Genomic DNA, 26,816 nt, shown 5'->3' on the forward strand with positions numbered 1-26,816 from the left:
ACAGCTAAGTAGCGGAGCTTGCTTGCTGTGGCCTTGTGTGGATGATTGGAGTTGACGAATTGCCGGCTCAGCTCGTAGAAACTGCTGCCTGCGGTGATGGGTGAAGAGGGGATGTCGATGCTGATGCTGACGGTAAGGATGTCGTTGATGACTTCGATGATGCTGACGATGATGAGGATGCCGAGGACAACGCTCGGTTCCACAGCTAGAGAGTCGATGAGTTTTACAGGAAACTAAGAAAAAATGCGGAGCTTTTGTCTTCTCTGGTCAACGTTTTATTCGAAGTGCCCGGAAACTCTTGTAAAGGTCGAGTCCCCAGTTTTGGTTTTTACTTATTTAGGAATGGTGAGATAGGAATAATCATTGGATTATAGGCTATTTACATTGAAGTGTTTACAATGATTTATTTCAAGGGTTAGCGTGCGCTAACATGCCGCCCCCCCTGCCGGATGGCGGTTTTAAGCTTGGTTAGGCTTTTGATGGCTTCCTGCAGCTGGTGAAGCGTCTGAGATGGTGAGATACTGCGTCTCGGAGGGCGGCGTTCGGAAGTGTTCCTTGTTTTGGAACGACTCGCTCGAACGGGTCGGTTGATGCTTGGTGAAGAGCTGTCCTTTCGTGGGCTGCGCGGTTGATGTCCTTCCTTCTTTGATGCTTCTGGAGCTTCCGTGGTGGTGTAGCCGTGGTGCAGCAAAGTGTGATGCAGGTCTCCACACTTGTGACACACCTCTTTGGAATCGCATTGATGCACGCGATGTGTGGTGGCCAGGCAATTTGAGCAGTAGCCCATTCTTCGTGCGGCGCGACGGCGTTCCAGGATGCTCAGCTTGATGAATTTAGCGCATACGCGCAAAGGATGACCTTTGTGGCACATGCGGCACTTGTACATCTACGGAATTAATTACGGAATTAGTATGTGGGTATAAATGAGACAACTTTAACAGAGAGATAGAGAGAATGGGGTGGGATTTCGGTTATTGTTCAACCGAGGACGAGTTGTCTTTGATTGGGAGAGGCACGAGTTTTACAATGGGTCGCGTGAGCGGTCCACTTTGGGTTTGGAGGTCCACTGTGCGCGTATTTTGGTCTTTGCTTGGATGTAAGTGTATGACTCTTCCAAGACGCCAATGCGTGGGTGGGCAGGCGTCGTCCTTGATAATGACGATGTCATTAACTGAAAGGTTGGCTTTTGGTTGCTTCCATTTATACCTTCGGTGGAGTTCATGAAGGTATTCATGTCGCCATCGGGTGCTGAATTCTTGATGAAGAAGTTTTAGCTTCTGCCAACGGTTTAGTATGGAGAGAGATTCGTTGGGATTTTCAGGAAGCGCCGTCAACGGTGCTCCTCGAAGGAAATGACCCGGAGTTAGTGGCAGTAAGTCTTCAACATTGGATCTGGGTATGCATAGCGGACGAGAATTAAGAACGGCCTCTATTTTCGCAAGTAATGTGGCAAACTCCTCGAATGTGAATATTCTGGTACCTGCGGTTCGAGTGAAATGCTTTTTGAAGGTCTTAACAGCAGCTTCCCAGAGTCCACCCATATGGGGAGCGTGGGGGGGTATGAATTGCCACTCTAGTTCACGACTGCTGTAAAGGCTGGAAACATGATCAATTGCAGATTTCATGAACTCTGCGAAGTTTTTTGTCAGTTCTCTACTGGCGCCAAGGAAATTTCGGCCATTGTCTGACACAACCTTTTTTGGGATGCCTCTACGGCTGACAAAACGTTCGAATGCTTGCAAGAATGCCTTTGAACTAAGTTCTGAGACGGCTTCCAAGTGGACCGCTTTAGTGGAGAAACATACGAACACGGAAACGTAGCCTTTGAGAACTACCTTGGTTCGTATATTGGAGGCTTTTAAATTAAATCGACCCGCGAAGTCAACTCCGGTTATAGTGAACGCGGGAGAAAATTGTGTTCTTTCGGGGGAAGTGCGGCCATAATTTGATTTTTTGTGACTTGTTTAAAACGCGTACATGTTATACATTTGCGAATAGATGCCTTAACGAGATTGGCTAGTTTGGGGACAAAGAATTCTTGCCGAATCGCTCTTAGCATCAGCTGGTTTTGAGCATGAAGAAGAGTGCTGTGGATGAAGTCGATAAACAGGGTGGTAAGTTTCGATTTGGGTGGTAATAGTATGGGAAATCGTTCCTTGTAGGGTATGTTTGCGTTGGCTAATCTATTATTGATTCTAATTTGCCCAACGGAATCAATGATTGGGCATAAAGTACTTAAATTGATTTTGTTGGAGATAGGATGTTGGCTGAGTAACTGATCATATTCTTTGGGATAGAAAAGGCGTTGTGCTGCTATAATAAGCCTAGTTTTGGCGTCTTTGATTTGGAGAGCACTGTCCTTGGGAGTTGCGGGATTTGCTTGATACCAACGCATAATTCGTGCTGTTGCTCGTAGTGCCCGCGAGTAAGTCGTGAATTGTTCACATATATCACAGTTTTCAGATTCCGTGAAAAACTGCTGAACCTTCTTCTGTTCTGGAGGAGTGATAGCAGGAGCTTGGCTGCAAGGCCAATTTTCCTCTGGGATTGATAGCCATTTTGGCCCGTGCCACCATAATAGCGAGTCTTTGAGTTCGGTGGGGGTACAGCCGTTGGCTCGTATCCTACCCATCTGGGTATGCTGATGGTCTTTATATATGGTAAAACTTCGAGAAATTTGTTCCAAGTGGTCAATGTAGTTGGCTTGACACACTCGTCCCAGTCTTGACCTTCTTTCCAAAGGGATTGGAGCAGCAGTTTCGCGTGGATTACGATAGGCGTAAGCCATCCTGCCGGGTCAAACAAAGTGGATGCGTGGGATAGCATTGCTCTTTTGGTGATTGTTTTGCATGGAGTGGGTGCTTTTATATTGTATTGGAACACGTCATTCTGTGCGTCCCATTTTATTCCTAGCGTCTTGGTCGTACTTGCTTCGGGCACCTCCAAAAATTCGGTATCTAACCGGTCTGCAACAGCTATATTCTCCAACAGCTTGATGTGATTTGCAGTGTTCTTTTTTGAGGAGAAATCCTGCGGATTTTAGCGACGCAATAAGTTGGCTTTGGGCATTTTTTGCGTCCTCGAGAGTGTGAGCACCGGCAAGTATGTCGTCGACATAAGTTTCCTGGAGCAGGATTTGGCTTGTCCTTGGGTATTTTTCTTTGCAGTCCGTAGCCAGCTGTTGCAGCGTGCGAATTGCTAGGAATGGAGCGCAGTTTACCCCGAATGTGACCGTATTCAGCTGGAAATCTTTCATGATTGCTGATTGTTTGGGACGGAATATCAGACGCTGGAATGGGCGATCGTCCGGATGGACTAAAATTTGCCTGTACATTTTTTCAATGTCGCCGTTAAACACGAATTTGTACAGTCTCCAATTGAGTAAGATGCCTAAAAGGTCCCCTTGGAGGACGGGGCCTTTATGGAGAACATCGTTTAATGCAAATTGAGAATGGGTTTTACGCGATGCGTTAAATACCACGCGTAATTTGGTGGATTTACTTTCGGGCCGGACGACCGCATGGTGAGGAAGGTAAAACGAGAGATATTGATTTTTCTGAATGATTTCCATGGGTGGAACTTCTGTCATGTGACCTAGGTCAATGTACTCTTGAAGGACTCGGGAGTATTCCAAATTTATGGCCTCGTCTTTAAGCAATGTTTTGTAGAGCCGAGCGTATTGCCCCATAGCGATATTTCTGGAAGAACCTAGGGACATGGTATTGGGGAATTCACTTTTGAACGGGAGGCGCACCATATATCTACCATCAGGTAACCTTTGAGTAGTGTTGACGTAATGGGTTTCGCAATTTTCGTCCACCTCGGTTACGGTTTTGGCTACGGATATTTCTTCGAGTTCCCAAAATTTTTGTAGCTGTTTTCCTACGTCTGCTGTGTCTTCTTCCACTAGAGTTGAAAAAGCATAGGCTGTGGAGGTGTTGGGGAGTGGACCACTAATTAACCACCCGAACACCGTGAGCTGAGCGAGTAGATTGTTGTCTAGGGGCGTTGTTATGCCTTCTAGAAATATCTGGGGAGTGATGTCGCTTCCCAGTACTATGTCAATTTCTGCAGCGGTTGAAAAGCTGGGATCTGCCAGATTTAATTGATCTAGACTTGGGGATTTTGGTTTCGTAACGGAAACAGACGGGAGAAGATTGGTTAGTCGTTTGAGTACGATAGCCTCAACTGGTATAGAGCACCGATCTTCCCCGTTGGTGAGTTTAAATTTGCATATTTTGGACGATGAGCTGACGTAATGACCTCCGATCCCTGAAATATTTGAGTGGCATTTTATGGTCGGCAAACTGACGCGTTTTTGAGCCTTTTCACTGATAAATGACCTTTGGGAGCCTGGGTCGATCAAAGCTCGCATGCGAATAAGTTCGCCTTTATAGGGAATGTAGACTATCGCGGTGGGTAATATCCCGTTCGGATTTTGACCCGCGTAATGTGCGTCGACTACCTGGGATTCTTGCTGTCGAGGCGGGAAATGCAGCAGAGTATGATGTCGCTTATTGCATGTGATGCATGTTTTTAAACTTTTGCATTCGTTTATTGCGTGGTTAGAAGCCAAACAATTGATGCATATTTTTGCTGTTTGAGTGTAATAATGTTCAAGTGTGCGAGGGTACTTATGCACGTGGTTATGTTGTAGTGTGTGTAATAATGTTTTAGTGTGAGCGTGCAATAATGCACGTAGTTATGTTCTGTAACTACAGGTGTGTGTGTAAATGTGAGACAGATTTTTAAATTAAAATATACCGTGCAAAGGGACTGGCTTTTTAACTTATTTGAGTTTGTGTACTTTATTATTCTTGTGGACTGTATTTATTTCCGTAAGGGTGCTGTTACCCTGATTGTACTTAAGGGAAAAAATGTAAAATTTCTTTTTAACGTGGCTTGTAGGTTAGCCACGATCATTTACCTTTTTTGGAATAGGGCGATGATTCGATGTTTGCGAGATGGACCATGAAAAGGTGACAGCTAAGTAGCGGAGCTTGCTTGCTGTGGCCTTGTGTGGATGATTGGAGTTGACGAATTGCCGGCTCAGCTCGTAGAAACTGCTGCCTGCGGTGATGGGTGAAGAGGGGATGTCGATGCTGATGCTGACGGTAAGGATGTCGTTGATGACTTCGATGATGCTGACGATGATGAGGATGCCGAGGACAACGCTCGGTTCCACAGCTAGAGAGTCGATGAGTTTTACAGGAAACTAAGAAAAAATGCGGAGCTTTTGTCTTCTCTGGTCAACGTTTTATTCGAAGTGCCCGGAAACTCTTGTAAAGGTCGAGTCCCCAGTTTTGGTTTTTACTTATTTAGGAATGGTGAGATAGGAATAATCATTGGATTATAGGCTATTTACATTGAAGTGTTTACAATGATTTATTTCAAGGGTTAGCGTGCGCTAACAATCTGCATTCAAATTTTTCAATTTAACGTTGATCAAATTTTTGACCCATTTTCATGTGAGTTATTTCTAATTTTCCGATGACTTGTAAAAGAGTGACTCAAAATTGGACTTAGAGTTCCATAACTTTACCAAGCTTAAGCCGATTGCAAAGTGGCATACCTCTAAAGACTTCTGATTCGATTCTCTAAAAATCTGCATTCAAATTTTTCAATTTAACTTTGATCAAATTTTTCACCCATTTTTATGTCAGTTATTTCTAATTTGACTTGTTTAACTTTGACCCAAAATTGAACTTCGAGAGTCCATAACTTTACCAAACTTAAGCCGATTCCAAAGTGGCATACCTCTAAAGACTTCTGATTCGATTCTCTAAAAATCTGCATTCAAATTTTTCAATTTAACTTTGATCAAATTTTTCACCCATTTTCATGTCAGTTATTTCTAATTTGACTTGTTTAACGTTGTCCCAAAATAGGACTTAGAGAGTCCATAACTTAACCAAACTTAAGCCGGTTGCAAAGTGGCATACCTCTAAAGACTTCTGATTCGATTCTCTAAAAATCTGCATTCAAATTTTTCAATTTAACTTTGAGGACTTTCCGAGGACTTGTAACAGAGTGACTTAAAATTGGATTTAGAGAGTCCATAACTTTACCAAACTTAAGCCGATTCCAAAGTGGCATACCTCTAAAGACTTCTGATTCGATTCTCTAAAAATCTGCATTCAAATTTTTCAATTTAACTTTGATCAAATTTTTCACCCATTTTCATGTCAGTTATTTCTAATTTGACTTGTTTAACTTTGACCCAAAATTGAACTTCGAGAGTCCATAACTTTATCAAACTTAAGCCGATTCCAAAGTGGCATACCTCTAAAGATTTCTGATTCGATTCTCTAAAAATCTGCATTCAAATTTTTCAATTTAACGTTGATCAAATTTTTGACCCATTTTCATGTGAGTTATTTCTAATTTTCCGATGACTTGTAAAAGAGTGACTCAAAATTGGACTTAGAGTTCCATAACTTTACCAAGCTTAAGCCGATTCCAAAGTGGCATACCTCTAAAGACTTCTGATTCGATTCTCTAAAAATCTGCAAATTTTTCAATTTAACTTTGATCAAATTTTTCACCCATTTTTATGTCAGTTATTTCTAATTTGACTTGTTTTACTTTGACCCAAAATTGAACTTCGAGAGTCCATAACTTTACCAAACTTAAGCCGATTCCAAAGCCGCATACCTCTAAAGACTTCTGATTCGATTCTCTAAAAATCTGCATTCAAATTTTTCAATTTAACGTCGATTAATTTTTTGACCCATTTTCATGTGAGTTATTTCTAATTTTCCGATGACTTGTAAAGGAGTGACTCAAAATTGGACTTAGAGTTCCATAACTTAACCAAACTTAAGCCGATTGCAAAGTGGCATACCTCTAAAGACTTCTGATTCGATTCTCTAAAAATCTGCATTCAAATTTTTCAATTTAACTTTGATCAAATTTTTCACCCATTTTCATGTCAGTTATTTCTAATTTGACTTGTTTTACTTTGACCCAAAATTGAACTTCGAGAGTCCATAACTTTACCAAACTTAAGCCGATTCCAAAGCCGCATACCTCTAAAGACTTCTGATTCGATTCTCTAAAAATCTGCATTCAAATTTTTCAATTTAACGTTGATCAAATTTTTGACCCATTTTCATGTCAGGTATTTCTAGTTTTCCGAGGACTTGTAACAGAGTGACTCAAAATTGGACTTAGAGAGTCCATAACTTTACCAAACTTAAGCCGATTCCAAAGTGGCATACCTCTAAAGACTTCTGATTCGATTCTCTAAAAATCTGCATTCAAATTTTTCAATTTTACTTTGATCAAATTTTTCACCCATTTTCATGTCAGTTATTTCTAATTTGACTTGTTTAACTTTGTCCCAAAATAGGACTTAGAGAGTCCATAACTTAACCAAACTTAAGCCGATTGCAAAGTGGCATACCTCTAAAGACTTCTGATTCGATTCTCTAAAAATCTGCATTCAAATTTTTCAATTTAACTTTGAGGACTTTCCGAGGACTTGTAACAGAGTGACTTAAAATTGGACTTAGAGAGTCCATAACTTTACCAAACTTAAGCCGATTCCAAAGTGGCATACCTCTAAAGACTTCTGATTCGATTCTCTAAAAATCTGCATTCAAATTTTTCAATTTAACGTTGATTAAATTTTTGACCCATTTTCATGTCAGTTATTTCTAATTTGACTTGTTTAACTTTGACCCAAAATTGAACTTCGAGAGTCCATAACTTTACCAAGCTTAAGCCGATTGCAAAGTGGCATACCTCTAAAGACTTCTGATTCGATTCTCTAAAAATCTGCATTCAAATTTTTCAATTTAACGTTGATCAAATTTTTGACCCATTTTCATGTCAGTTATTTCTAATTTGACTTGTTTAACTTTGACCCAAAATTGAACTTCGAGAGTCCATAACTTTACCAAGCTTAAGCCGATTGCAAAGTGGCATACCTCTAAAGACTTCTGATTCGATTCTCTAAAAATCTGCATTCAAATTTTTCAATTTAACGTCGATTAATTTTTTGACCCATTTTCATGTGAGTTATTTCTAATTTTCCGATGACTTGTAAAGGAGTGACTCAAAATTGGACTTAGAGTTCCATAACTTAACCAAACTTAAGCCGATTGCAAAGTGGCATACCTCTAAAGACTTCTGATTCGATTCTCTAAAAATCTGCATTCAAATTTTTCAATTTAACTTTGATCAAATTTTTCACCCATTTTTATGTCAGTTATTTCTAATTTGACTTGTTTAACTTTGACCCAAAATTGAACTTCGAGAGTCCATAACTTTACCAAACTTAAGCCGATTCCAAAGCCGCATACCTCTAAAGACTTCTGATTCGATTCTCTAAAAATCTGCATTCAAATTTTTCAATTTAACGTTGATCAAATTTTTGACCCATTTTCATGTCAGCTATTTGTAGTTTTCCGAGGACTTGTAACAGAGTGACTCAAAATTGGACTTAGAGAGTCCATAACTTTACCAAACTTAAGCCGATTCCAAAGTGGCATACCTCTAAAGACTTCTGATTCGATTCTCTAAAAATCTGCATTCAAATTTTTCAATTTAACTTTGATCAAATTTTTCACCCATTTTCATGTCAGTTATTTCTAATTTGACTTGTTTAACGTTGTCCCAAAATAGGACTTAGAGAGTCCATAACTTTACCAAACTTAAGCCGATTCCAAAGTGGCATACCTCTAAAGACTTCTGATTCGATTCTCTAAAAATCTGCATTCAAATTTTTCAATTTAACGTTGATCAAATTTTTGACCCATTTTCATGTCAGTTATTTCTAATTTGACTTGTTTAACTTTGACCCAAAATTGAACTTCGAGAGTCCATAACTTTACCAAGCTTAAGCCGATTGCAAAGTGGCATACCTCTAAAGACTTCTGATTCGATTCTCTAAAAATCTGCATTCAAATTTTTCAATTTAACGTCGATTAATTTTTTGACCCATTTTCATGTGAGTTATTTCTAATTTTCCGATGACTTGTAAAGGAGTGACTCAAAATTGGACTTAGAGTTCCATAACTTAACCAAACTTAAGCCGATTGCAAAGTGGCATACCTCTAAAGACTTCTGATTCGATTCTCTAAAAATCTGCATTCAAATTTTTCAATTTAACGTTGATCAAATTTTTGACCCATTTTCATGTCAGTTATTTCTAATTTGACTTGTTTAACTCTGACCCAAAATTGAACTTCGAGAGTCCATAACTTTACCACGCTTAAGCCGATTGCAAAGTGGCATACCTCTAAAGACTTCTGATTCGATTCTCTAAAAATCTGCATTCAAATTTTTCAATTTAACGTCGATTAATTTTTTGACCCATTTTCATGTGAGTTATTTCTAATTTTCCGATGACTTGTAAAGGAGTGACTCAAAATTGGACTTAGAGTTCCATAACTTAACCAAACTTAAGCCGATTGCAAAGTGGCATACCTCTAAAGACTTCTGATTCGATTCTCTAAAAATCTGCATTCAAATTTTTCAATTTAACTTTGATCAAATTTTTCACCCATTTTTATGTCAGTTATTTCTAATTTGACTTGTTTAACTTTGACCCAAAATTGAACTTCGAGAGTCCATAACTTTACCAAACTTAAGCCGATTCCAAAGCCGCATACCTCTAAAGACTTCTGATTCGATTCTCTAAAAATCTGCATTCAAATTTTTCAATTTAACGTTGATCAAATTTTTGACCCATTTTCATGTCAGCTATTTGTAGTTTTCCGAGGACTTGTAACAGAGTGACTCAAAATTGGACTTAGAGAGTCCATAACTTTACCAAACTTAAGCCGATTCCAAAGTGGCATACCTCTAAAGACTTCTGATTCGATTCTCTAAAAATCTGCATTCAAATTTTTCAATTTTACTTTGATCAAATTTTTCACCCATTTTCATGTCAGTTATTTCTAATTTGACTTGTTTAACGTTGTCCCAAAATAGGACTTAGAGAGTCCATAACTTAACCAAACTTAAGCCGATTGCAAAGTGGCATACCTCTAAAGACTTCTGATTCGATTCTCTAAAAATCTGCATTCAAATTTTTCAATTTAACTTTGAGGACTTTCCGAGGACTTGTAACAGAGTGACTTAAAATTGGACTTAGAGAGTCCATAACTTTACCAAACTTAAGCCGATTCCAAAGTGGCATACCTCTAAAGACTTCTGATTCGATTCTCTAAAGATCTGCATTCAAATTTTTCAATTTAACGTTGATCAAATTTTTGACCCATTTTCATGTCAGTTATTTCTAATTTGACTTGTTTAACTTTGACCCAAAATTGAACTTCGAGAGTCCATAACTTTACCAAGCTTAAGCCGATTCCAAAGTGGCATACCTCTAAAGACTTCTGATTCGATTCTCTAAAAATCTGCATTCAAATTTTTCAATTTAACGTTGATCAAATTTTTGACCCATTTTCATGTCAGTTATTTCTAATTTGACTTGTTTAACTCTGACCCAAAATTGAACTTCGAGAGTCCATAACTTTACCACGCTTAAGCCGATTGCAAAGTGGCATACCTCTAAAGACTTCTGATTCGATTCTCTAAAAATCTGCATTCAAATTTTTCAATTTAACGTCGATTAATTTTTTGACCCATTTTCATGTGAGTTATTTCTAATTTTCCGATGACTTGTAAAGGAGTGACTCAAAATTGGACTTAGAGTTCCATAACTTAACCAAACTTAAGCCGATTGCAAAGTGGCATACCTCTAAAGACTTCTGATTCGATTCTCTAAAAATCTGCATTCAAATTTTTCAATTTAACTTTGATCAAATTTTTCACCCATTTTTATGTCAGTTATTTCTAATTTGACTTGTTTAACTTTGACCCAAAATTGGACTTAGAGTTCCATAACTTAACCAAACTTAAGCCGATTGCAAAGTGGCATACCTCTCAAGACTTCTGATTCGATTCTCTAAAAATCTGCATTCAAATTTTTCAATTTAACGTTGATCAAATTTTTGACCCATTTTCATGTCAGTTATTTCTAATTTGACTTGTTTAACTCTGACCCAAAATTGAACTTCGAGAGTCCATAACTTTACCACGCTTAAGCCGATTGCAAAGTGGCATACCTCTAAAGACTTCTGATTCGATTCTCTAAAAATCTGCATTCAAATTTTTCAATTTAACGTCGATTAATTTTTTGACCCATTTTCATGTGAGTTATTTCTAATTTTCCGATGACTTGTAAAGGAGTGACTCAAAATTGGACTTAGAGTTCCATAACTTAACCAAACTTAAGCCGATTGCAAAGTGGCATACCTCTAAAGACTTCTGATTCGATTCTCTAAAAATCTGCATTCAAATTTTTCAATTTAACTTTGATCAAATTTTTCACCCATTTTTATGTCAGTTATTTCTAATTTGACTTGTTTAACTTTGACCCAAAATTGAACTTCGAGAGTCCATAACTTTACCAAACTTAAGCCGATTCCAAAGCCGCATACCTCTAAAGACTTCTGATTCGATTCTCTAAAAATCTGCATTCAAATTTTTCAATTTAACGTTGATCAAATTTTTGACCCATTTTCATGTCAGTTATTTCTAGTTTTCCGAGGACTTGTAAAAGAGTGACTTAAAATTGGACTTAGAGAGTCCATAACTTTACCAAACTTAAGCCGATTCCAAAGTGGCATACCTCTAAAGACTTCTGATTCGATTCTCTAAAAATCTGCATTCAAATTTTTCAATTTAACTTTGATCAAATTTTTCACCCATTTTCATGTCAGTTATTTCTAATTTGACTTGTTTAACTTTGACCCAAAATTGAACTTCGAGAGTCCATAACTTAATCAAACTTAAGCCGATTCCAAAGTGGCATACCTCTAAAGACTTCTGATTCGATTCTCTAAAAATCTGCATTCAAATTTTTCAATTTAACTTTGATCAAATTTTTCACCCATTTGCATGTCAGTTATTTCGAATTTGACTTGTTTAACGTTGTCCCAAAATAGGACTTAGAGAGTCCATAACTTAACCAAACTTAAGCCGATTGCAAAGTGGCATACCTCTAAAGACTTCTGATTCGATTCTCTAAAAATCTGCATTCAAATTTTTCAATTTAACTTTGAGGACTTTCCGAGGACTTGTAACAGAGTGACTTAAAATTGGACTTAGAAGTCCGTAACTTTACCAAACTTAAGCCGATTCCAAAGTGGCATACCTCTAAAGACTTCTGATTCGATTCTCTAAAAATCTGCATTCAAATTTTTCAATTTAACTTTGATCAAATTTTTCACCCATTTTCATGTCAGTTATTTCTAATTTGACTTGTTTAACTTTGACCCAAAATTGAACTTCGAGAGTCCATAACTTAATCAAACTTAAGCCGATTCCAAAGTGGCATACCTCTAAAGACTTCTGATTCGATTCTCTAAAAATCTGCATTCAAATTTTTCAATTTAACGTTGATCAAATTTTTGACCCATTTTCATGTGAGTTATTTCTAATTTTCCGATGACTTGTAAAAAGAGTGACTCAAAATTGGACTTAGAGTTCCATAACTTTACCAAGCTTAAGCCGATTGCAAAGTGGCATACCTCTAAAGACTTCTGATTCGATTCTCTAAAAATCTGCAAATTTTTCAATTTATCTTTGATCAAATTTTTCACCCATTTTTATGTCAGTTATTTCTAATTTGACTTGTTTAACTTTGACCCAAAATTGAACTTCGAGAGTCCATAACTTTACCAAACTTAAGCCGATTCCAAAGCCGCATACCTCTAAAGACTTCTGATTCGATTCTCTAAAAATCTGCATTCAAATTTTTCAATTTAACTTTGAGGACTTTCCGAGGACTTGTAACAGAGTGACTTAAAATTGGACTTAGAAGTCCGTAACTTTACCAAACTTAAGCCGATTCCAAAGTGGCATACCTCTAAAGACTTCTGATTCGATTCTCTAAAAATCTGCATTCAAATTTTTCAATTTAACTTTGATCAAATTTTTCACCCATTTTCATGTCAGTTATTTCTAATTTGACTTGTTTAACTTTGACCCAAAATTGAACTTCGAGAGTCCATAACTTAATCAAACTTAAGCCGATTCCAAAGTGGCATACCTCTAAAGACTTCTGATTCGATTCTCTAAAAATCTGCATTCAAATTTTTCAATTTAACGTTGATCAAATTTTTGACCCATTTTCATGTGAGTTATTTCTAATTTTCCGATGACTTGTAAAAGAGTGACTCAAAATTGGACTTAGAGTTCCATAACTTTACCAAGCTTAAGCCGATTGCAAAGTGGCATACCTCTAAAGACTTCTGATTCGATTCTCTAAAAATCTGCAAATTTTTCAATTTATCTTTGATCAAATTTTTCACCCATTTTTATGTCAGTTATTTCTAATTTGACTTGTTTAACTTTGACCCAAAATTGAACTTCGAGAGTCCATAACTTTACCAAACTTAAGCCGATTCCAAAGCCGCATACCTCTAAAGACTTCTGATTCGATTCTCTAAAAATCTGCATTCAAATTTTTCAATTTAACGTTGATCAAATTTTTGACCCATTTTCATGTCAGTTATTTGTAGTTTTCCGAGGACTTGTAACAGAGTGACTCAAAATTGGACTTAGAGAGTCCATAACTTTACCAAACTTAAGCCGATTCCAAAGTGGCATACCTCTAAAGACTTCTGATTCGATTCTCTAAAAATCTGCATTCAAATTTTTCAATTTAACTTTGATCAAATTTTTCACCCATTTTCATGTCAGTTATTTCTAATTTGATTTGTTTAACGTTGTCCCAAAATAGGACTTAGAGAGTCCATAACTTAACCAAACTTAAGCCGATTGCAAAGTGGCATACCTCTAAAGACTTCTGATTCGATTCTCTAAAAATCTGCATTCAAATTTTTCAATTTAACTTTGAGGACTTTCCGAGGACTTGTAACAGAGTGACTTAAAATTGGACTTAGAGAGTCCATAACTTTACCAAACTTAAGCCGATTCCAAAGTGGCATACCTCTAAAGACTTCTGATTCGATTCTCTAAAAATCTGCATTCAAACTTTTCAATTTAACGTTGATTAAATTTTTGACCCATTTTCATGTCAGTTATTTCTAATTTGACTTGTTTAACTTTGACCCAAAATTGAACTTCGAGAGTCCATAACTTTTCCAAGCTTAAGCCGATTGCAAAGTGGCATACCTCTAAAGACTTCTGATTCGATTCTCTAAAAATCTGCATTCAAATATTTCAATTTAACGTTGATCAAATTTTTGACCCATTTTCATGTCAGTTATTTCTAATTTGACTTGTTTAACTTTGACCCAAAATTGAACTTCGAGAGTCCATAACTTTACCAAGCTTAAGCCGATTGCAAAGTGGCATACCTCTAAAGACTTCTGATTCGATTCTCTAAAAATCTGCATTCAAATTTTTCAATTTAACGTCGATTAATTTTTTGACCCATTTTCATGTGAGTTATTTCTAATTTTCCGATGACTTGTAAAGGAGTGACTCAAAATTGGACTTAGAGTTCCATAACTTAACCAAACTTAAGCCGATTGCAAAGTGGCATACCTCTAAAGACTTCTGATTCGATTCTCTAAAAATCTTTTTTTTTTTTTTATTTAACTTTGCTTTTATTTATTGAATCTTCTCTTAATTTTGAGACTAACAATAAGTTTACGAATCTTAACATTAAAATTTAACTAACAGTATAATAAGACTGCATTCTGGTTGCGCGTGCCTCAAGTCGGTCGCTGGGTGGGTAAGTCATTGCGACGAAGGCGTGATTGGTTGATCAACCTTGTAAGACCTCTCGCCAGGTGGTTAGGGTGCAACGATAGCTTGGTAAAGTACTTTTCCTTCTGTTCTGCGATCACTTCTTTGACTGGTAGAATGTTTAAGTCGCGATGTATGGTTTCGTTGCGAACGTACCACGGTGCCCCGGTGATTGTTCTCAAGATCTTCGACTGAGCTCGCTGGACTATGTCAATATTGCTATTGCTGGCATTCCCCCATAACTGAGAGCCGTACATCCATATAGGTTTTAGTACCGAGTTATACAGCAGGACTTTATATTCAAGACTAAGGGGAGACCGAGCGTTGATAAGCCAATGAAGGCTACTGGCTTTTAGCTTTAGGTGTGTTCTTTTGGCTTCAATGTGCCGGCGCCATGTGAGTCTTCTGTCGAGGTGTACTCCTAGATATGTCACTTCGTTTGCTTGCGGGAGTAGAGTATGGTTTAACATGAGCGGCGGGCAGTTTTGCCTGTTCAGGGTGAACGTAACGTGCTTGCATTTTTGTTCGTTCACTTTAATTCGCCAATCTGATAGCCACTTTTCTACATCGACCAGATGAAGAGCGAGCTGCGCAGTTGCTTGCATCGGGCATTTTGAGCGGCTGAGAATGGCTGTATCATCAGCAAACGTAGATGTTGTTAGTCGTGTGCTTGTTGGGATGTCTGCTGTGTAGAGGACATATAATGTTGGCCCAAGCACGCTTCCTTGAGGAACTCCAGCTCCAATAGTGAAATCGTCAGTTATAGCAGTGTTGCATCGAACAGCAAATTTTCTGTCGTAGAGGTAAGACTCTAGAAGCTTATGGGTGTTGTAGGGGAGCATTGTCTTGATCTTGAACATTAGACCTTCTAGCCAAACTCTATCAAATGCTTGAGAGACGTCTAAAAATATGGCAGTACAGTACTCTCGTTTTTCGAACGCGTTCCGAATTTCTGATGTTATCCGGTTGACCTGCTCAATTGTTCCGTGCTTTTCACGAAACCCAAATTGATGTGACGGAATTCCTTCCTGGATTCTTAGGTATGTGTTTATCCGAATCAATACGCATTTTTCAAAGAGTTTAGATAAGCATGAGAGTAGGCTTATAGGTCTATACGACGTGGGAATTGTGTGGTCTTTTCCTGGCTTTGCTATCATTATTATAATTGACTTTTTCCATCTCACTGGAAAGTGGCCTAGTTTTGCGATGGCATTAAAAAGCTGGGTGATAGTGCAAACGGCGCAATATGGGAGCTCAATGATCATTTTGGGAGTTATGAGGTCGCAGCCCGGGGATTTTTTCGGATTCAGCTGATTTTTGATGATGTTAGCGATTTCGTTTGGGCGAAACTCAATTGGTTCATGTTGAAGCTGAGGCTCATGTGGTAAAGTCGGCAAGGTGAACGCACTAGTGGCAGGATTTGGTTTGAAGACATTTTTAAGGTGGTTCTAAAAATCTGCATTCAAATTTTTCAATTTAACTTTGATCAAATTTTTCACCCATTTTTATGTCAGTTATTTCTAATTTGACTTGTTTAACTTTGACCCAAAATTGAACTTCGAGAGTCCATAACTTTACCAAGCTTAAGCCGATTGCAAAGTGGCATACCTCTAAAGACTTCTGATTCGATTCTCTAAAAATCTGCATTCAAATTTTTCAATTTAACGTCGATTAATTTTTTGACCCATTTTCATGTGAGTTATTTCTAATTTTCCGATGACTTGTAAAGGAGTGACTCAAAATTGGACTTAGAGTTCCATAACTTTACCAAGCTTAAGCCGATTGCAAAGTGGCATACCTCTAAAGACTTCTGATTCGATTCTCTAAAAATCTGCATTCAAATTTTTCAATTTAACTTTGATCTAATTTTTGACCCATTTTCATGTCAGTTATTTCTAATTTGACTTGTTTAATTTTGACCCAAAATTGAACTTCGAGAGTCCATAACTTTACCAAGCTTAAGCCGATTGCAAAGTGGCATACCTCTAAAGACTTCTGATTCGATTCTCTAAAAATCTGCATTCAAATTTTTCAATTTAACGTCGATTAATTTTTTGACCCATTTTCATGTGAGTTATTTCTAATTTTCCGATGACTTGTAAAGGAGTGACTCAAAATTGGACTTAGAGTTCCATAACTTAACCAAACTTAAGCCGATTGCAAAGTGGCATACCTCTACCACCTGATTCGATTCTCTAAAAATCTGCATTCAAATTTTTCCATTTAACTTTGATCAAATTTTTCACCCATTTTTATGTCAGTTATTTCTAATTTGACTTGTTTAACTTTGACCCAAAATTGAACTTCGAGAGTCCATAACTTTACCAAACTTAAGCCGATTCCAAAGCCGCATACCTCTAAAGACTTCTGATTCGATTCTCTAAAAATCTGCATTCAAATTTTTCAATTTAACGTTGATCAAATTTTTGACCCATTTTCATGTCAGTTATTTGTAGTTTTCCGAGGACTTGTAACAGAGTGACTCAAAATTGGACTTAGAGAGTCCATAACTTTACCAAACTTAAGCCGATTCCAAAGTGGCATACCTCTAAAGACTTCTGATTCGATTCTCTAAAAATCTGCATTCAAATTTTTCAATTTAACTTTGATCAAATTTTTCACCCATTTTCATGTCAGTTATTTCTAATTTGACTTGTTTAACGTTGTCCCAATATAGGACTTAGAGAGTCCATAGACTTCTGATTCGATTCTCTAAAAATCTGCATTCAAATTTTTCAATTTAACTTTGAGGACTTTCCGAGGACTTGTAACAGAGTGACTTAAAATTGGACTTAGAGAGTCCATAACTTTACCAAACTTAAGCCGATTCCAAAGTGGCATACCTCTAAAGACTTCTGATTCGATTCTCTAAAAATCTGCATTCAAATTTTTCAATTTAACGTTGATCAAATTTTTGACCCATTTTCATGTCAGTTATTTCTAATTTGACTTGTTTAACTTTGACCCAAAATTGAACTTCGAGAGTCCATAACTTTACCAAGCTTAAGCCGATTGCAAAGTGGCATACCTCTAAAGACTTCTGATTCGATTCTCTAAAAATCTGCATTCAAATTTTTCAATTTAACGTCGATAAATTTTTTGACCCATTTTCATGTCAGTTATTTCTAATTTTCCGATGACTTGTAAAAGAGTGACTCAAAATTGGACTTAGACTTCCATAACTTAACCAAACTTAAGCCGATTCCAAAGTGGCATACCTCTAAAGACTTCTGATTCGATTCTCTAAAAATCTGCATTCCAATTTTTATACCCTTGCAGAGGGTATTATAATTTTGGTCAAAAGTGTGCAACGCAGTGAAGGAGACATCTCCGGCCCTATAAAGTATATATATTCTTGATCAGGATCACCTCCTGAGTTGATATAGCCATGTCCGTCTGTCCGTCTGTCCGTCTGTCTGTCCGTCTGTCTGTTTCTACGCGAACTAGTCTCTCAGTTTTAAAGCTATCGAATTGAAACTTTGCACACACCCTTCTTTCCTTTGCACGCAGTATATAAGTCGGAACGGCCGGGATCGGCCGACTATATCCTATAGCTGCCATATAACTGATTGATCGGAAATGAAATAACTTTGGTGTTTGTAAAGTTAGAAAGTTGGGATTTCCTATGGGTTTTATTTTTGGCCAATTAATCCGACCTACCAAATTTCATATAGATCGGCCGACTATATCCTGTAACTGCCATATAACTGAACGATTGGAAATGCCATAACTTTGGTGTTTTTAAAGTTAGGAAGGTAGGATTTTTTATGAGTATTAAGAATGCATCATATGAATAGTTTTAAAGAATATAATTTGCAGAATATTCTACAAGGGTATTTCAACTTCGGCTCCGCCCGAAGTTAGCTTTCCTTTCTTGTTTCTAATTTGACTTGTTTAACTTTGACCCAAAATTAAACTTCGAGAGTCCATAACTTAATCAAACTTAAGCCGATTCCAAAGTGGCATACCTCTAAAGACTTCTGATTCGATTCTCTAAAAATCTGCATTCAAATTTTTCAATTTAACTGTCATCAAATTTTTCACCCATTTTCATGTCAGTTATTTCTAATTTGACTTGCTTAACTTTGACCCAAAATAGGACTTAGAGAGTCCATAACTTAACCAAACTTAAGCCGATTCCAAAGTGGCATACCTCTAAAGACTTATGATTCGATTCTCTAAAAATCTGCATTCAAATTTTTCAATTTAACTGTCATCAAATTTTTCACCCATTTTCATGTCAGTTATCTCTAATTTGACTTGTTTAACTTTTGACCCAAAATAGGACTTAGAGAGTCCATAACTTAACCAAACTTAAGCCGATTCCAAAGTGGCATACCTCTAAAGACTTCTGATTCGATTCTCTAAAAATCTGCATTCAAATTTTTCAATTTAACTTTGATCAAATTTTTCACCCATTTTCATGTCAGTTATTTCTAATTTGACTTGTTTAACTTTGACCCAAAATTGAACTTCGAGAGTCCATAACTTTACCAAGCTAAAGCCGATTGCAAAGTGGCATACCTCTAAAGACTTCTGATTCGATTCTCTAAAAATCTGCATTCAAAATTTTCAATTTAACGTCGATTAATATTTTGACCCATTTTCATGTCAGTTATTTCTAGATTTCCGAAAACTTGTAACAGAGTGACTAAAAATTGGATTTAGAGAGTCCATAACTTTACCAAACTTAAGCCGTTTCCAAAGTGGCATACCTCTAAAGACTTCTGATTCGATTCTCTAAAAATCTGCATTCAAATTTTTATACCCTTGCAGAGGGTATTATAGTTTTGGTCAAAAGTGTGCAACGCAGTGAAGGAGACATCTCCGGCCCTATAAAGTATATATATTCTTGATCAGGATCACCTCCTGAGTTGATATAGCCATGTCCGTCTGTCCGTCTGTCCGTCTGTCTGTTTCTACGCAAACTAGTCTCTCAGTTTTAAAGCTATCGAATTGAAGCTTTGCACATACCCTTCTTTCCTTTGCACGCAGTATATATGTCGGAACGGCCGGGATCGGCCGACTATATCCTATAGCTGCCATATAACTGATTGATCGGAAATGCCATAACTTTGGTGTTTGTAAAGTTAGAATGTTGGGATTTTCTATGGGTCTTATATTTGGCTAATCAATCCGACATGCCGAATTTCATAAGGATCGGCCGACTATATCCTATAGCTGCCATATAACTGCACGATTGGAAATGTCATAACTTTGGTGTTTTTAATGTCAGTTATTTCTAACTTGACTTGTTTAACTTTGACCCAAAATTGAACTTCGAGAGTCCATAAATTTACCAAACTAAAGCCGATTGCAAAGTGGCATACCTCTAAAGACTTCTGATTCGATTCTCTAAAAAACTGCATTCAAATTTTTATACCCTTGCAGAGGGTATTATAATTTTGGTCAAAAGTGTGCAACGCAGTGAAGGAGACATCTCCGACCCTATAAAGTATATATATTCTTGATCAGGATCACCTCCTGAGTTGATATAGCCATGTCCGTCTGTCCGTCTGTCTGTCCGTCTGTCTGTCCGTCTGTCTGTCCGTCTGTCTGTCCGTCTGTCTGTCCGTCTGTCTGTCCGTCTGTCTGTCCGTCTGTCTGTCCGTCTGTCTGTCCGTCTGTCTGTTTCTACGCGAACTAGTCTCTCAGTTTTAAAGATATCGAATTGAAACTTTGCACACACCCTTCTTTCCTTTGCACGCAGTATATAAGTCGGAACGGCCGGGATCGGCCGACTATATCCTATAGCTGCCATATAACTGATTGATCGGAAATGCCATAACTCTGCTGTTTGTTAAGTTAGGAAGTTGGGACTCTCTATGGGTATTATATTTGGCCAATCAATCCGACGTACCAAATTTCATAAGGATCGGCCGACTATATCCTATAGCTGCTATATAACTGATTGATCGGAAATGCCATAACTTTGGTGTTTGTAAAGTTAGGAAGTTGGGATTTTCTATGGGTTTTATTTTTACCCAATCAATCCGACCTACCAAATTTCATATAGATCGGCCGACTATATCCTATAGCTGCTATATAACTGATTGATTGGAAATGCCATAACTTTGGTGTTTTTAAAGTTAGGAAGGTAGGATTTTTTATGAGTATTAAGAATGCATCATATGAATAGTTTTAAAGAACATAATTTGCAGAATATTCTACAAGGGTATTTCAACTTCGGCTCCGCCCGAAGTTAGCTTTCCTTTCTTGTTTCTAATTTGACTTGTTTAACTTTGACCCAAAATTAAACTTCGAGAGTCCATAACTTAATCAAACTTAAGCCGATTCCAAAGTGGCATACCTCTAAAGACTTCTGATTCGATTCTCTAAAAATCTGCATTCAAATTTTTCAATTTAACTGTCATCAAATTTTTCACCCATTTTTATGTCAGTTATTTCTAATTTGACTTGTTTAACTTTGACCCAAAATAGGACTTAGAGAGTCCATAACTTAACCAAACTTAAGCCGATTCCAAAGTGGCATACCTCTAAAGACTTATGATTCGATTCTCTAAAAATCTGCATTCAAATTTTTCAATTTAACTGTCATCAAATTTTTCACCCATTTTCATGTCAGTTATCTCTAATTTGACTTGTTTAACTTTGACCCAAAATAGGACTTAGAGAGTCCATAACTTAACCAAACTTAAGCCGATTCCAAAGTGGCATACCTCTAAAGACTTCTGATTCGATTCTCTAAAAATCTGCATTCAAATTTTTCAATTTAACTTTGATCAAATTTTTCACCCATTTTCATGTCAGTTATTTCTAATTTGACTTGTTTAACTTTGACCCAAAATTGAACTTCGAGAGTCCATAACTTTACCAAGCTAAAGCCGATTGCAAAGTGGCATACCTCTAAAGACTTCTGATTCGATTCTCTAAAAATCTGCATTCAAAATTTTCAATTTAACGTCGATTAATATTTTGACCCATTTTCATGTCAGTTATTTCTAGATTTCCGAGGACTTGTAACAGAGTGACTAAAAATTGGATTTAGAGAGTCCATAACTTTACCAAACTTAAGCCGTTTCCAAAGTGGCATACCTCTAAAGACTTCTGATTCGATTCTCTAAAAATCTGCATTCAAATTTTTATACCCTTGCAGAGGGTATTATAGTTTTGGTCAAAAGTGTGCAACGCAGTGAAGGAGACATCTCCGACCCTATAAAGTATATATATTCTTGATCAGGATCACCTCCTGAGTTGATATAGCCATGTCCGTCTGTCCGTCTGTCTGTCCGTCTGTCTGTTTCTACGCAAACTAGTCTCTCAGTTTTAAAGCTATCGAATTGAAGCTTTGCACATACCCTTCTTTCCTTTGCACGCAGTATATATGTCGGAACGGCCGGGATCGGCCGACTATATCCTATAGCTGCCATTTAACTGATTGATCGGAAATGCCATAACTTTGGTGTTTGTAAAGTTAGAATGTTGGGATTTTCTATGGGTTTTATATTTGGCTAATCAATCCGACATGCCGAATTTCATAAGGATCGGCCGACTATATCCTATAGCTGCCATATAACTGCACGATTGGAAATGTCATAACTTTGGTGTTTTTAATGTCAGTTATTTCTAACTTGACTTGTTTAACTTTGACCCAAAATTGAACTTCGAGAGTCCATAAATTTACCAAACTAAAGCCGATTGCAAAGTGGCATACCTCTAAAGACTTCTGATTCGATTCTCTAAAAACTGCATTCAAATTTTTATACCCTTGCAGAGGGTATTATAATTTTGGTCAAAAGTGTGCAACGCAGTGAAGGAGACATCTCCGACCCTATAAAGTATATATATTCTTGATCAGGATCACCTCCTGAGTTGATATAGCCATGTCCGTCTGTCCGTCTGTCTGTCCGTCTGTCTGTCCGTCTGTCTGTCCGTCTGTCTGTCCGTCTGTCTGTTTCTACGCGAACTAGTCTCTCAGTTTTAAAGATATCGAATTGAAACTTTGCACACACCCTTCTTTCCTTTGCACGCAGTATATAAGTCGGAACGGCCGGGATCGGCCGACTATATCCTATAGCTGCCATATAACTGATTGATCGGAAATGCCATAACTCTGCTGTTTGTTAAGTTAGGAAGTTGGGACTCTCTATGGGTATTATATTTGGCCAATCAATCCGACGTACCAAATTTCATAAGGATCGGCCGACTATATCCTATAGCTGCTATATAACTGATTGATCGGAAATGCCATAACTTTGGTGTTTGTAAAGTTAGGAAGTTGGGATTTTCTATGGGTTTTATTTTTACCCAATCAATCCGACATATCAAATTTCATAAGGATCGGCCGACTATATTCTATAGCTGCCATATACATAACTGAACGATTGGAAATGCCATAACTTTGGTGTTTTTAAAGTTGGGAAGTTGGGATTTTTTATGAGTATTAAGAATGCATCATATGAATAATTTTGGAGAATATAATTTGAAGAATATTCTGCAAGGGTATTTCAACTTCGGCTCCGCCCGAAGTTAGCTTTCCTTTCTTGTTCAATTTAACTTTGATCAAATTTTTCACCCATATTCATGTCAGTTATTTCTAATTTGACTTGTTTAACTTTGACCCTAAATTGAACTTCGAGAATCCATAACTTAATCAAACTTAAGCCGATTCCATAGTGGCATACCTCTAAAGACTTCTGATTCGATTCTCTAAAAATCTGCATTCAAATTTTTCAATTTAACGTTGATAAAATTTTTGACCCATTTTCATGTCAGTTATTTCTAGTTTTCGAGGAATTGTAACAGAGTGACTCAAAATTGGACTTAGAGTTCCATAACTTTACCAAGCTTCTCTAAAAATCTGCATTCAAATTTTTCAATTTAACTTTGATCAAATTTTTCACCCATTTTCATCAGTTATTTCTAATTTGACTTGTTTAACGTTGACCCAAAATAGGACTTAGAGAGTCCATAACTTAACCAAACTTAAGCCGATTCCAAAGTGGCATACCTCTAAAGACTTCTGATTCGATTCTCTAAAAAACTGCATTCAAATTTTTATACCCTTGCAGAGGGTATTATAATTTTGGTCAAAAGTGTGCAACGCAGTGAAGGAGACATCTCCGACCCTATAAAGTATATATATTCTTGATCAGGATCACCTCCTGAGTTGATATAGCCATGTCCGTCTGTCCGTCTGTCCGTCTGTCCGTCTGTCCGTCTGTCCGTCTGTCTGTCCGTCTGTCTGTTTCTACGCGAACTAGTCTCTCAGTTGTAAAGATATCGAATTGAAACTTTGCACACACCCTTCTTTCCTTCGCACGCAGTATATAAGTCGGAACGGCCGGGATCGGCCGACTATATCCTATAGCTGCCATATAACTGATTGATCGGAAATGCCATAACTCTGCTGTTTGTTAAGTTTGGAAGTTGGGACTCTCTATGGGTATTATATTTGGCCAATCAATCCGACGTACCAAATTTCATAAGGATCGGCCGACTATATCCTATAGCTGCTATATAACTGATTGATCGGAAATGCCATAACTTTGGTGTTTGTAAAGTTAGGAAGTTGGGATTTTCTATGGGTTTTATATTTGGCCAATTAATCCGACCTACCAAATTTCATAAGGATCGGCCGACTATATCTTATAGCTGCCATATAACTGATTGATCGGAAATGCCATAGCTTTAGTGTTTGTTAAGTTAGGAAGTTGGGATTTTCTATGGGTTTTATTTTTACCCAATCAATCCGACATATCAAATTTCATAAGGATCGGCCGACTATATTCTATAGCTGCCATATACATAACTGAACGATTGGAAATGCCATAACTTTGGTGTTTTTATACCCGTTACTCGTAGAGTAAAAGGGTATATTATATTCGTGCAAAAGTATGTAACAGCTAGAAGGAAGCGTTTCCGACCCTATAAAGTATATATATTCTTGATCAGGGTCACTAGCCGAGTCGATATAGCCATGTCCGTCTGTCCGTCTGTCTGTCCGTCTGTCTGTCCGTCTGTCTGTCCGTCTGTCTGTCCGTCCGTATGAACGCTAAGATCTCGGAAACTATAAAAGCTAGAAGATTGGCATTTTGTATGCAGATTCTAGGAGTTCCTACACAGCGCAAGTTTGTTTCAAAAAGGTGCCACGCCCCCTTTAACGCCCACAATCGCTTATATACGATTTTAAAAATTTAAATATTTCGGAAAAGTAAAAATGCAGTTTTATTGTGTTTATCAATACCTATCGAAATGTAGAAGAAATTTTTCAAATCGGACCATTCGTTAAAAAGTTATGCGTGATCAAAGTTTCTATCTCCATCTCCCTCGCACTCCCTATACCTGAGTAACGGGTATCTGATAGTCGGGGCACCCGACTATAGCGTTCTCTCTTGTTAAAGTTGGGAAGTTGGGATTTTTTATGAGTATTAAGAATGCATCATATGAATAATTTTGGAGAATATAATTTGAAGAATATTCTGCAAGGGTATTTCAACTTCGGCTCCGCCCGAAGTTAGCTTTCCTTTCTTGTTCAATTTAACTTTGATCAAATTTTTCACCCATTTTCATGTCAGTTATTTCTAATTTGACTTGTTTAACTTTGACCCTAAATTGAACTTCGAGAATCCATAACTTAATCAAACTTAAGCCGATTCCAAAAAGTCGATTCTCTTAAAATCTGCATTCAAATTTTTCAATTTAACGTTGATCAAATTTTTGACCCATTTTCATGTCAGTTATTTCTAATTTGACTTGTTTAACTTTGACCCAAAATTGAACTTCGAGAGTCCATAACTTTACCAAACTTAAGCCGATTCCATAGTGGCATACCTCTAAAGACTTCTGATTCGATTCTCTAAAAATCTGCATTCAATTCAATTTCAATTTAACGTTGATAAAATTTTTGACCCATTTTCATGTCAGTTATTTCTAGTTTTCGAGGAATTGTAACAGAGTGACTCAAAATTGGACTTAGAGTTCCATAACTTTACCAAGCTTCTCTAAAAATCTGCATTCAAATTTTTCAATTTAACTTTGATCAAATTTTTCACCCATTTTCATCAGTTATTTCTAATTTGACTTGTTTAACGTTGACCCAAAATAGGACTTAGAGAGTCCATAACTTAACCAAACTAAAGCCGATTCCAAAGTGGCATACCTCTAAAGACTTCTGATTCGATTCTCTAAAAATCTGCATTCAAATTTTTATACCCTTGCAGAGGGTATTATAATTTTGGTCAAAAGTGTGCAACGCAGTGAAGGAGACATCTCCGACCATATAAAGTATATATATTCTTGATCAGGATCACCTCCTGAGTTGATATAGCCATGTCCGTCTGTCCGTCTGTCCGTCTGTCTGTCCGTCTGTCTGTCCGTCTGTCTGTCCGTCTGTCTGTCCGTCTGTCTGTCCGTCTGTCTGTCCGTCTGTCTGTTTCTACGCAAACTTGTCGCTCAGTGTTAAAGCTATCGAATTGAAACTTTGCACACACCCTTCTTTCCTTTGCACGCAGTATATAAGTCGGAACGGCCGGGATCGGCCGACTATATCCTATAGCTGCCATATAACTGATTGATCGGAAATGCCATAACTTTCGTGTTTGTAAAGTTAGGAAGTTGGGACTTTCTATGGGTTTTAAATTTGGCCAATCAATCCGACCTACCAAATTTCATAAGGATCGGCCGACTATATCCTATAGCTGCCATATAACTGATTAATCCGAAATGCCATAACTTTGGTGTTTGTAAAGTTAGGAAGTTGGGATTTTCTATGGGTTGTATTTTTGGCCAATCAATCCGACGTTCCCAATTTCATATGGATCGGTCGACTATATCCTATAGCTGCGATATAACTGAACGATCAGAAATGCCATAACTTTGGTGTTTTTAAAGTTAGGAAGTTGGGATTTTTTATGGGTTCTATATTTGGCCAATCAATCTGACCTACCAAATTTTAAAAGGATCGGTCGACTATATATAACTGAACGATCGGAAATGCCATAACATTGGTGTTTTTATACCCTTGCAGAGGGTATTATAATTTTGGTCAAAAGTGTGCAACGCAGTGAAGGAGACATCTCCGACCATATAAAGTATATATATTCTTGATCAGGATCACCTCC

General features: G+C 37.4%; 1 protein-coding gene across 1 annotated transcript; it reads right to left on the reverse strand.

The window, feature by feature from the left end:
• Positions 1-252: 252 nt before the first annotated feature.
• Positions 253-5,393, reverse strand: LOC123037146. Its single transcript, XM_044456644.1, has 2 exons — positions 4,928-5,393; positions 253-886 (listed from the first exon to the last, which is right to left on the reverse strand). The coding sequence occupies exon 2, from the start codon at positions 884-886 to the stop codon at positions 416-418; it is 471 nt and encodes a 156-aa protein (XP_044312579.1). The 5' UTR covers positions 4,928-5,393; the 3' UTR covers positions 253-415.
• Positions 5,394-26,816: the final 21,423 nt, after the last annotated feature.

This window comes from Drosophila rhopaloa, unplaced genomic scaffold (assembly GCF_018152115.1).
Source record: "Drosophila rhopaloa isolate 14029-0021.01 unplaced genomic scaffold, ASM1815211v1 contig_145, whole genome shotgun sequence".
NCBI lineage: Eukaryota > Metazoa > Arthropoda > Insecta > Diptera > Drosophilidae > Drosophila > Drosophila rhopaloa.

What these genes read in the sequence shown, in the direction of transcription:
- LOC123037146 (XM_044456644.1), bottom strand. Translation starts at nt 886, where the DNA reads ATGTACAAGTGCCGCATGTGCCACAAAGGTCATCCTTTGCGCGTATGC.